At 30.9% G+C, this 12902-nt stretch overlaps 1 protein-coding gene across 3 annotated transcripts; it reads right to left on the bottom strand.

Annotated features, from left to right (window-relative positions):
- Window positions 1-5783: 5783 nt before the first annotated feature.
- On the bottom strand, window positions 5784-9625 carry LOC146956378 (protein DMR6-LIKE OXYGENASE 2-like). Of its 3 annotated transcripts, XR_015020137.1 has the most exons (4): window positions 9371-9625; window positions 8940-9190; window positions 7015-7324; window positions 5784-6198 (listed from the first exon to the last, which is right to left on the bottom strand). XR_015020137.1 is itself a non-coding variant. In XM_085728646.1 (3 exons), the coding sequence occupies exons 1-3, from the start codon at window positions 9575-9577 to the stop codon at window positions 6195-6197; spliced, it is 462 nt and encodes a 153-aa protein (XP_085584772.1). In that variant the 5' UTR covers window positions 9578-9625; the 3' UTR covers window positions 5784-6194. The 3 variants fall into 3 exon arrangements, 2 of the variants coding, with proteins under 2 accessions (XP_085584772.1, XP_085584767.1); XM_085728646.1 differs by lacking the exon at window positions 7015-7324; XM_085728641.1 differs by lacking the exons at window positions 8940-9190; window positions 9371-9625 and having other exon boundaries at window positions 7015-7282.
- Between the last annotated feature and the right edge of the window lie 3277 nt (window positions 9626-12902).

Genomic DNA, 12902 nt, shown 5'->3' on the forward strand with positions numbered 1-12902 from the left:
AGTTTTGAGTTTTGCTTTTAAAAACAACAAAAAAACTAAGTAAAAAAATGCTAAAAACCTGTCAAATAAAATCATAAAAATATAAAAATAGTACCAAAAAATTCTAAAAATCAAATAAAACTAATGCAAAATATTTCAGATTTTTCTGAGAATATGAAAAATTAATAAAAATGAAAAATGGGTCTAAACGATGGAATTTTGAATTTTGAGGGGCGGAAACCCGATTATTGATTAAGAACAGGTAACAATGACCCAAAAACAGAAGGATGAGAGTTAGGAAGATTAATATTGTACCTAAAATGACTATCCATGTTACAAACATGTTTAGAATTTGTGCTGATACAGTTCGGATTATATATATTGAGAATGAATGTGGAAGTGACACGTGACATAAAAAACCTTACTTTATATATATACTATTGATTGATTGATTGATTGATTGATTGGTTGATGTGTAGTTTGTTGAGATAAAAAATACTGAGTGCATAAGATCAAAAGTTTGTTGAGATATTTATGCTAAATAAAATATTGGTTTTTAAAAATAGAAAAAATAATAAAAATATTGAGAATGAATATGGAAGTCACACATGGCATAAAAAACCTTACTTTATATATATACTATTGATTGATTGATTGATTGATTGATTGATTGATCGATGTGTAGTTTGTTGAGATAAAAAATACTGAGTGCATAAGATCAAAAGTTTGTTGAGATATTTATGTTAAATAAATATTGGTTTTTAAAAATAGAAAAGATAATAAAAATATTGAGAATGAATGTGGAAGTGACGTGTGGCATAAAAAACCTTACTTTATATATATACTATTGACTAGCAGAAAAACGGGCACTAGTGCCCGTATGTCCGCTTTTCCTGCTGCGCTAACACATGTGATTATTTTATTATGTTTGTTTGTATAATTTTGATTAAAAATTTTAAATTTTTAAATATTAATGGAAATTATTGATATATTAATTTATAAACAAAATATTGTCAAGGTATATAACAAAATTATTTATAAACTCAACATATTTTAGTTTGAATCATAATCATTTATAAACCAATAAAGTCAAATAATTCATAAAATTAATCGACTTTGATCAGTTGTAACATGAAAGAAAAAGAAAAAAACTTACAGGTTAATTCTGAATTATGATGCAGAGGTTTGAGAGAGGTTGAGAAAAAGTAAACAATGTGGGAACGAACTATGAATTATGAGAACCCTACTTATTAATATTTTTAATATAGTGCTAACAGACCTTTCTCTAAAATATTTTGAGTCTTAATTTTTTTTTAGAGGATTTAAAGTCCAATCTTTATCATTATTTTTTGCTCATGTTTGTTACTAATCTTTTTTTAGAGGATTTAAAGTCCAATCTTTAACAATATTTTTTTCTCACGTTTGTTACTAATCATTTTTTAGAGGATTTCAAGTCTAATCTTTAACATTATTTTTTGCTCACGTTTGTTACTAATATTTTTTTAGAGGTTTTAAAGTCCAATCTTTAACATTATTTTTTGCTCACGTTTGTTACATTTGTTTTAATATTTAAATTAAATTTGTTCTTATCTATTTGTTACATGCGTTATTTGTATTGAAAATTAAGGGTATTTTTGGAAAGAAAAGTCCAACCCAAAAATGTCTTTATATATATAGTATAGATATAGATATTGATGGAAAATTAATTATCACCCCAATTTCTTAATTACCGTCAATAAACTTACTTACATGCCTAATTTCATAGGCTTAAATGTATGTATAATTGCATTTTACTCTTTAATTTTCTTTTTTTGAAAGAACATGTTCTCTTTAATTATTTATCTAAATAAATAAAAATTAATATCAATTAATGACATATACAACTCCCCAAGCTAAGTCAGATGGTAGAAGAACTATCAGTTCACAATAATTAAGTATTCACCAAAATTACCATTTCATATCCTTTCTTCTCCTAATACCATCGAGAATCAATTAGAACAATTTACTTCTCATCCATCCTTTAATTTCGCTCAAAATATCAATTTCATCTTATTGGAAGTTGATTAATTTAGGGTGCGTTTGTTTTGGATTTTTTCCAAAAATAATCTATTTTTTCCTTTAGAAAAATCACTTTTTTCATTTTTAAGTGTTTGTTTTGGATTTTTAAAAAAATCATTTTATCAAAAAAATCTTAAAATAGGACTTCAAGAGTCTGGTTCAATCATCATTGTTGGCGAATATGTGAAAGATGGCAACTCATAACAATGGAAATTTCCCTGCATCTCTACCAGTTTTAGATGAAAAAAAAGTATGATCAATGGATCATGAAGATGAATGTTATTTTCAGATACCGAGACGTTCTTGATGTTGTTAACGATGGTGTACCATCACTAACAAGAAACGCAACAGAGGTTCAACAAATTTCAAACAGAGATGCGAAAAAGAAGGATGAGAAAGCTATGTTTATCATTCATCAGTGTGTGATTGGTGATATTTTTTAGAAGACCGTCCATGCATTGTGAAAATGTGAAAGATACATGGGAAACACTTGAGAGGTTGTATGTTAGGAGATGGAAAACTGAAGAAACCGAGGCTTCAAGCATTGAAAAAGCAATATGAGATGCTGACTATCAGAGGCGGATCTGGCTTCACAATATTAGTGGGGCAAATTTTATTTGTCAAACAATTAAATAATATTAAATTTAATAAGAAGTTATATTAAAACTATTTGTAGCAACCAAAATTACAAAGAAAATAATTTACTTTTCATTTGTTGAAAATAAACTAAAATTATATCATTACCAATTGTTCTACGAACATCTCTTTTCATGTAGATTACAAGAGATGAATCAAATGCTCTAGCAGGATACCTATACATATGGACGGATGAGCGTGTTGCGCTTTTTTTTTTTTGGAAGTAATTCGCAATTGCGTAGAAATTATAAAAAAAAAATATCTCTATATTGATATATGAATAAAAATATAGACATATGTATAAATTGTACAAAAAATTGTTTCTTTATTAAATATGGGTAAAAATATAGACACATTTATAAATTTAAAAAAATAGGTTCTCTTATTAATATATGAGTAAAAATATAAACACATGTATAAATTACAAAAAAAAATATATAACACCATATTAATATATGAGTAAATATATAGACACATGTATAAACATAAAAAAAAATAGATGTTTGTATTAATATATGAGTAAAATTATACAATTAATTGATAAGAAAATTGAAAGAAAAAAATACTGGTGTGGCACTTGCCACACCATGCCCTGTTGGGATCTGCCCCTGCTGACTATGGAGGAAGGTGAATCTATAAGTCAGTACCATAGTCACACGGTTCGCAATTCGCTTCGGTACTTGGTACGGGTTCGGGTACGCGGTTCGCAACTTTAAAAGAATTCGGTACGTGAGGGGGTATACATAGTCGGTACGTTTGGGTTCGTGGTTCAAATATAATAATCGGTATACCGTGGATAACAAAATTAATTAATTAAAAATATAAAACAAATAAGGCAAATATTAATACTATCAATCAAAATGATAAATCTTTTTACAAAAATATGAGATATAGTTGAACCTCACTGATATGAGAGTGTTGAAATATATAAGATGAGTTAGTCCCACATCGGCTACTTAGCAACATGGAATGAAAAGCTAAAGTTATAAATAAAGCAGCCTCCGACCATATTTCTCATGAGAAACACTTGTGTGGACCAGGACCAAGAATTTTGGTTTGGTCACACACACAAGATTTTCTCCTTCTCTCTCTTCTCTTCTCTCTTCTACATTTTCTCTCTCTTCTCTCTTTGTGTGTGACCAAATCAAAAATTTTGGTCTTGGTTCACACAAGATTTTTTCATTTCTCATAGAGTTGAAAGCGCTTCTCATGCCTTTAATAGGTGGGGCCATTGAATTCTCTGCCCACTGGGGCCAGCCTTTAAGGCGAGAATTGTTTTTCTTGATTCTCGTTTATTAAGTTAATTAGTTTAATTTTTTTTCTAAGTCTTTTGGAGCTGGTTTGTTTGGTACTCGTTCTGAACGAATTTCCTTGCAAATTTTGCCGAACCGGTTCGCGAAAGTACCGTGAACCGGTTCGTATGAACCGGTTCACGGTTCTCCAGGTTTTTGATGAATTCTGTGACTATGGTTAGTACTTTGACAAGTTGGTGAATCTGGCAAATCAGATGATAAGGAATGGTGATACAATCACTGATTTGATGAAGATATAGAAGCTTATCAGTACCTTAAGACCAAAGGTTTGATCATATTGTTGTATTGTAGCGTTACTAGAATCTTTGGATTTGGATGCAATGAAGATTGAAGAACTGCAAGAAAATCTTCAAGCACATGAATTGTGATTAACTGATAGAAACAAAAAAAGGCCAAAGGTTATGTATCAGATCAAGCTTTGCAAGCTCAATATGCAAAGAAGGGAAAAGACAAGAAGGAAAATAATTACTTGAAAAATCAAGCTCTCAAGAACGGTGAAGGTTCCAGTAAAAGTCAAGAAAGATGAGGCAACTGGCAAAGCATGTCTCATGTCAGAAAACGACAGTTGATAAGAAGGATATTTAGTGTTATGACTGTCAGAGGTGGGGACGCTATGCATCTAAATGTAAATCCAAGAAGGTTTCAAGGAATAAAGGTGATGAAGAACAATTTGCTCATAATGAAAGCTCTAATTCAGATGAAGAGCATAATGGTGAATGGTATTTGGATAATGGTTTTTAAATCACATGACAGGTAATTAAAAATCTTGGTTTTCTGAGTTAGATGATTCAACTAGTAGAATGATAAGATTTGTAGACCACAATATAGTTTGTGTTGAAGGAATTGGTAAAATGTTGATTCATAGAAAAGATGGCAAAAAAAGCATATATCATTGATGTGTTCTATCTGCCAAATATGAGAAGTAATCTCATTAGTATAGGTCAATTACTGCAAAAGGGTTATATTATGAAGATGGAAGCACAAACTATGAGGGTTTTTTATTGCAAGGATATATAGGTTGATCCTGAAAGCCCCGCTGTTAAAGTAGAGAACTTTCAAGATTAACATTAATGTGATTGAGGGTCAGTATATGCTATCAGAAATTGTCAAGGACATTGACATCTCAATTTAAGATATTTGAGCAAGCTGTGTGAGAAGAAGATAGTGCAAGGATTACCATAGATCAATCTACCTAGTCAAGTTTGTGATATGTGTTGCAATGGAAATCAAGCAAGAAATTCATACAAAGCTAAAGTATCAATAAAGGCAAGGAAGCTTGAAGCTATCCATTCTGATGTTTGTGGGCCATTTGTGGTCAAATCATTTGGAGGTAATAGCAATTTTGTATCATTCATAGATGAATTCACTAGAAAGTTGTGGATTTACTTGAATGCCAAGAAAAGTGATGAGTTTGAATTATGTATCAAATGATAAGACGGCAATGTACAAAAACAAAACGGAGAAAGAAAAAATAAAAGTGAAAAGCATCCAAATCAAAAAGGAAAAAGAGAGATAGAAAAGTTTGTTTCGATAATGAAACTTATATAAAGCTTGTTTTGATATTTATGTAGGTGTTGCTATTGATTGCTATTTGTTTTGATATAAAGCTTGATTTTTTTTAGATAGGTTTGACATGCCTACCTATTAGTTCACCCCAATTTTTTTTGTTTAGTTATTCTTTTTTAATAATAATATATAGGATGAGGTGCATTCGAGACACGATATTTTGGGGTGTCAGTATAGCTGAGATTTCAAAACATCATATTATAGTGATCTAGGTTGCTAGCATATCTGGGATGTCGATAATTAATACATGTCTCAATCAACGTTTATGAAAAAAAATTATGATGTACTATGTAAGGAGGTCATTTTATCAACATTAGACCCATAAAATATCAAGAACGGGGCTGTTGATTATTACATCACTAAATGGTACATTTTGCTTACCACAATATTTCATTCAATTCTTTGGAACCTCGAATGGTTTCAGCAGTAGATCTGTGTCACCATTTGTGTCAAAGAATTGCTTGAGGAACTCCTTATATTTGAAAGACCTTAAAATAGGTTGGTTGTTCTCATCAGTGAGATCTTGTGCTGGCTCTATGAGACAATCATCTGATGGAGCTATGAAAAAGGCAGCACTTGTGCGAGAATAACTTGAATTAGTCACAGCTCGATGCTCTGCACTTTTTAGCTTACCTTTACTGATTATCTGTAACCAATAGTATAACCCACCACACATCAACAAACTTCTTCAAGTAACATAAATGACAAAGAAACATAATAGAAATGAGAAGAAACTAATTTTTTTTTCCTACATGTCTTGGATCGAGCAGTCATCAAAGTAGTCTCATGCTCTCCTATTTAAAATTTGAAGAAAATTTAAAGAGTTGATATACACACAAAAAACTTGCTATACAATATTGATTCAAAGTTATTAATTTCAAATTTTAAGAAAATTTGTTATAACTTATCTATTAAATAAGAACTGTTAATTTAATAGTTGGATTGGTAATATTCAGCATTTAGAGTATGCTATTACGTGAAATAACTTTGTATAAACGAGTGCCCTTAGGGCACTCTTAAAGGATTTCTAATTAAAAAGTTTTTCATTGTAAAAATTTCCGATACATATAAAGAGTGTCTTCAGGACACTCGTTAGCATTTTCTTTATATATATATATATATATATATATATATATATATATATATATATATATATATATATATATATATATATATATATATAGGGTCATGATAGAACACACCTTTTATGAAGGTGTTTTTTATCAAGTTACTCTATGAGCATCTGCGAAAAGACACCAACTTACTTTTATGAAGGTGTCTTTTAGCAAAGTTATAACTAAAAAGTGAAAATCACACCTTAAGGTGTGACTTGTTAAAAGACACCACCAAAGGGTGGCTTGTAACAAAACCCATATATATATATATATATTTAGAGAGAGAGAGAGAGAGAGAGAGAGAGAGAGAGAGAGAGAGAGAGAGAGGCGTTGATCATTATGAGTACCTCCAACAGATGGCCTATATTGACGACAAATGCATGAGAAAGAGGTTCGACAGTGATCCACTTTCCATCTTTTAATACTTGAAGGCCACTTACATCATCTTGCATTGGTGATGAGGTAAGCATCTTTGTGTTTGGGTAAACCTAAAGTTAAACTTGGTTCAGGGCATGGTGGATAATGATTAATTGAGATAATCATGGATCCGGTAAGATCGTTTTCAAAATATCCACACTTCAGACCAATCCCTTCACTGAATCCAAGATCCTCGAACCCAACTCCTTAATTTTAATCGAAAAATCCCCAACACATTTTCTGCAAGAAAAATATAGGCTTAATTGCATGTTTGGTCCCTTATGTTTATTTTAGTTTTCAAGTTGGTCCCTTACGTTTTGAAAGTTTCAAGTTGGTCCCTTACGTTTTAAAAGTTTTCAGGTTGTTCCCTTACGTTTTGAAAGTTTCAAGTTGGTCCCTTATGTTTATTTTAGTTTTCAAGTTGGTCCCTTATGTTTATTTTAGTTTTCAAGTCGGTCCAAAACATAAGGGACCAACTTGAAAACTAAAATAAACATAAGGGACCAACTTGAAAACTAAAATAAACATAAGGGACCAACTTGAAAACTAAAATAAACATAAGGGACTAACTTGAAACTTTCAAAACGTAAGGGACCAACTTGAAAACTAAAATAAACGTATGGGACCAACTTGAAACTTTCAAAACATAAGGGACCAACTTGAAAACTAAAATAAACATAAGGGACCAAAGATGCAATTAAGCCAAAAATATATTTATTTATTAGAATTTATAACTACAAAGTGTGAATTAGGGGTGAAATATAGGAATAGATTAAGTACAATATAATTTGGATTATTTGAATCAACATATTAATCTAGTTTACAATTCAATAACTTTTTTTGAATGGAAAATTCAATAAAAATTTAGTAATAGTTACATGTAAAATTTGAATTATATTTCGAGCTAGATACTGCTTATTTTCTTGAATCATGTTAATTAGTTTAGTTCGAGAGGTTAAGATATTTTGAAATTTCAGAACAACGTTTTTTTAATGGCGAATATTAATATGTTAGTTATTATGATGATATTTTCTATCTTTTCAGGATTCGAATCCTAGACCTTTACCCCTTACCTCTTTTAAACAATTAAACCCTTAACCAAATGAGTTACTCATCTCTCCGAAATGTCAAAGTTATTTGAAGGAAACTACAACTTTTGAAAACTTCCAAAAGAAGATTGTTTCAAGAAGTCTTCAAGCAAGCAGTTACTAGCTCCTTGCCAAAATTCAAATTCAAAGAAGAAATTGGTGGAAGAAATTGCTTGAAAGTTAGAAGACGGATATACTAACCATCTCTATTGTTGGGATTAGGTCTAGTTGCTATTAATTTGATGTAGATATTTAATTTGATTGGTTATATATAGAGATCCTATTTCGTTATATTTTTGGTTTAATTATGTTTTTATTGCTTTTTCCGACGTGCAATCCGAAAACAAATTTTTTATTTAAAAAGTGTGAGACATCAATCTTTCATCTAAGAGATCTAAATTAAATCATGTGTAGATATTAATGCCTAGACATAGGGTTAGGTTTTCATTCACGTACATATTGTCCAATCTTATGTTAGGCATGGAAACGTACGATGAGAGATAAGTGAATATATAAATTGAAATAGGAGGAGTATAAAATCGATTAAAGAAGGACATTAGATGATTAGTTAATGAAGGTTAATCCCGAAGTTAAATCTACAAAGTTACAAAGGTAATTTTGTCATATTAAACAATCTTACAAAATTAAAGATTTAATATTAAAATAAAATTATAATTAAAAACAATAAACAAAAAAATTATGAATATCTTTTAAAAGTTAAATCTATTTTTCTCATAAGAGTGCGTAGTTTTGTAGTTTTCATTTACCTGTATCTCATAGGATTTTCAGGCCATAAGTGTATCCACTGCTCCAAAGGATGAGATGGGTGTCTAAGACTATCCCTCCATAAATGAACCTTTTCACTTTCATATCTTAGACTACTAGTAAATATCTTACATGTCTTCAAATCATCATCAAGATATAAGTTTTTCTTGTATTCATCACGCATCTGAAACACCTCCTTAAAAATACTCATTGTTTCCTTCATTTCATTCACCGAGATTCCATGATTCAGAACCTGTTTAATTTACCATAGAAATGTCAAGTCCATTTTCATTAGACATGTGTCACTATATTAAGAAGTTTGAAGTTTTTTTTTTTTTTTGGAGACTGACAACGAAAAACTAATATATTTATAAAAAAAAAAAACCCTATTTAATCTTGTTTTTAAAGAAAAAACAAAGCATTTAGTATGAACCTGAAAGAATCCAAACTCCTGGGCAGCCTTGATAATTTGTTGAATTGTGTGTTCTCTGCTATCACCGATTTGAGCTTCATTGAGATCAATTATTGGGATGTTGTTGACTGGGATTTTGAGATCCTCCCCTGGCCTTGTTTCTAATGGGAATATGTAGTCCTCAGGCACAGATTGGACATTTGACCAGTTTGAAATAAGTTTCTCCATATCCCTTGTAAGTAGTTTGATTTGATTATACTTCAGTGCACAATGATATTGATATTTATTGGCAAAAAAATATGGGGAGCGGTGTATAATGTTGACGGGGAAGACCAATAAATTAAATCACGTGCATTATTATTTTAGGTTTTTTTTTAGAGATTTATTAATTCAATTCAAAAAAAAAATTCAAAAACAATCTACATTAAATTACTCGTAAAACACATTAAAAAATGAAATTGGCTTCACTCTAAAGAATATTTTTTTTAAAAAAAAGTCAAAATGGAATATATTAAATCATGAAAAGCGATTCACCCTTGTGAATATTATATTCGCAATAGCTTATCATTATTTGGAAAGTGAAATTGCCTATTTTATTTAGCCTCTATGTTTCTATTTTATTGTATAAGGAACACATCAATATTGTTTTTTTTTTTTTTTGTAGTGAGAATCAAAATCATTATTTAGATCATAATTAAAGTTATAGAACTTTTTTTCTAAAAATACAAAAGGAATAAGAGATTATAAAAAATAAAAGGACAACAGGATTGTAACCAAAAAAATAGGCAACATTGCAGTCATTTTCCCTTATGTTATAATCAGAAAAAGGACATGATTATCTAATTATATTGCAACTCCTTCTCCATGTTGTTCCTTCCGTTTCTCCCTTATGACCATCATTGTAGTCAGTCCCCCATTCCTTCTTATCCAGTACTTAAGGGGTCAAATTGTCCGAAATTTATAATATAAAGGACCAAAATGAATGGAAGAATTGAGTGGACCAAAGTGAAACCTAAAATTTTCTTTTATATTTTTTTGTGATTTTGTCGTTTGAGTGCGACGTTGTGTTGTTCATCATCTTGTGCGGCGTTGTTTGATTTCGTATCTTGTTGTGGTGTTTGTTTGGTTTTTATTGAAAGATCAGCTTCAGTCAATCACATATTCAATCAATGATTTTGGCGTGAACGTTGCAGATCCAGAAACATGGATATTCTGGTGATTTAGATCTTATCATATTATTTGTAGGCATATTGCCATTGTATGCTAATAACTTTGATGTTGTGAGTTTGTTCGTAGATTCACCTTTTACGTCATTTAATGAATGGATCTAAAAATCAAACTTTTGCTTATATTAGTGACCGGAGGGTGTATATAGCAGTATGAGGAATGCTAGCAACACTCTCTTTTGAACACTCTCTCTAACACTCACTCCTTTATTGGATGAAATCAATGTATGTCCCACCATTTTATGTGGGTTCCATTTCCAAAGTGTAGGTCCTACATTGATTTCACTCAATAAAAGAGTGAGTGCTAGAGAGAGTGTTCAAAAGAGAGTGTTGCTAGCACTCCTCATAGCAGTGTTGATACTTGTTTAATAAGTGAAATGTAGTAATGGGAGCACACAAGTTACTCCAACATATTACAATGGGAGCACACATGTTAGTCCAACATATTACATTGGAAGAGCAACTTATGCATAGACAAGTTTCTAAATAAAATTTATTTAGTCGTACACATAAATAATTAAATTTAAAAAGTAAATATATTAAGGGATGTAACTAAAATATTTCTCTTTTATATTTTTTTCACAAATGTTATACCAAACAACTTTAGAAAAATCACAATAGAAAAATAGATGTATGATAGATTCAATTTTTTAAGGTTTTGTTTCCGAATTTAGAAGAAAAGGGTAAATAACTTTGTCGGAAAGGAATGAGAATTAGGTGCAAGGACAAGAAGATTTTGTAAGGGGAGGTTTTGGGGTTATAATACAAAATCCTCGTAACTTAGAAAAGATAAAAATTGTATTGAATCAAGATTTTGAAGGGTTTATATAAATTTTATAAGGGTTTTTTTTTTTTAACATGTGCAATGTCGCACATCTTATATCATAATTAATGTACCTTTTTTTCTCTCACTTATTAACCTTTCTAACTTTTTCTCTGTCATATTAATTACCAATTTTTTAATTAATTATAGAAAGAGATTTCATTTTAAGGTGTTAACAAAATAACTATCACCATCTTCATCGTTCCAATCACAATCACCATTGTCGTACAAACAGAAGTCTACTTTTGCAGATCTGGCCTAGCAAGCTTCGACAACGTTGAATCCGATAACTGAAACCTCCACATTTCAAGCTCAAACTGATCAAGCGACAATTCCAACAATTCACCATCCCTTACCACGATCTTCGTCACGATGGATGGATCTCCTACGTGGGAATAATCGCCTTTCCGCCACAAAACGGAAACAATCATGCACCTCTTCATCTGCCACGTAGACGGATGATCGAAATGAAAGTTCTAACGCGCAGCTGAAAAGTGTGGGACAGTGGGAGACGCCGAAATTTCTTCTCGAAGATTCCCAGCAAAGCCTTTGTCAATGTATTACCGGTGTCGATTTTGAATTGGATTGTGATGTTGCACTTTTCGGGAAAACCTTCATGTTTACGCCACATCGGATTGAATCACCACCACCAACAATATTTTATTCTAATCAAAGTTTTATTTTTGATTGAAGAAAGAATCATAAAGGACCAATTTTTCATCTTCTCATTTTCCATCAATGTTTTTCTTTCTCTTTTTTTCTAGGGAAGAAAATGAAATTTGTCTCATGATGGTGATTTAGGTGAATTGACAAATGTACTAAATCATGTCAAGTAATAAAGTAGTAAGTTAATTATCTCAACAGGGATTGTCGTTCAACTCGGTAATTAATGAAATCTATTTAAAAAGCAAATAAAAGAAAATGGATTTGAAAGTGGTTGCAAGGTTTTAATTGTCCTGCCCAATGCGAGATTAAGTTTTGTTGATTCAGAAGTTTAACGGCGATTAGGGAATCCTTGAATCCCCCCTAAGTCTTTGTTGGATTAATTCAAAGTACCTACTATTTAAGACCTAAGGATTATATAAACAATGGTTTATTCATAGGAATAATATCCCTACAAATGTTGGATTCTTCCATAACTACATGACTCAATTATGAAAGCCATGGACATATCCTTTGACGTCAACATCTCACGTGCCTCCTAAATTGTCATCTAGGAATTACACTCCATAGATATGTCTAACCTTCATACCCTAAGAGTCCCTAAAAAAATTAAAGACTCTTGAGCAAAAGTCATATGTAACAATTCAGTTAAAGCACAAGAATTAGTTCATGAACGGTTCAACCAACGACCCAGTGGTTGAAATAATGACCCAGTGACTCAATGACCTTACCGAGTTGACGACTGGTTTGGTTTTTAAAACTATGCATGAACCATAACCAACCAACGACCCAGTGGTTGAAATAATGACCCAGTGACTCAATGACCTTACCGAGTTGACGA

Source organism: Medicago sativa, chromosome 1, assembly GCF_051527215.1.
Source record: "Medicago sativa cultivar Bolivia chromosome 1, Bolivia_mono, whole genome shotgun sequence".
Classification (NCBI taxonomy): Eukaryota; Viridiplantae; Streptophyta; class Magnoliopsida; order Fabales; family Fabaceae; genus Medicago; species Medicago sativa.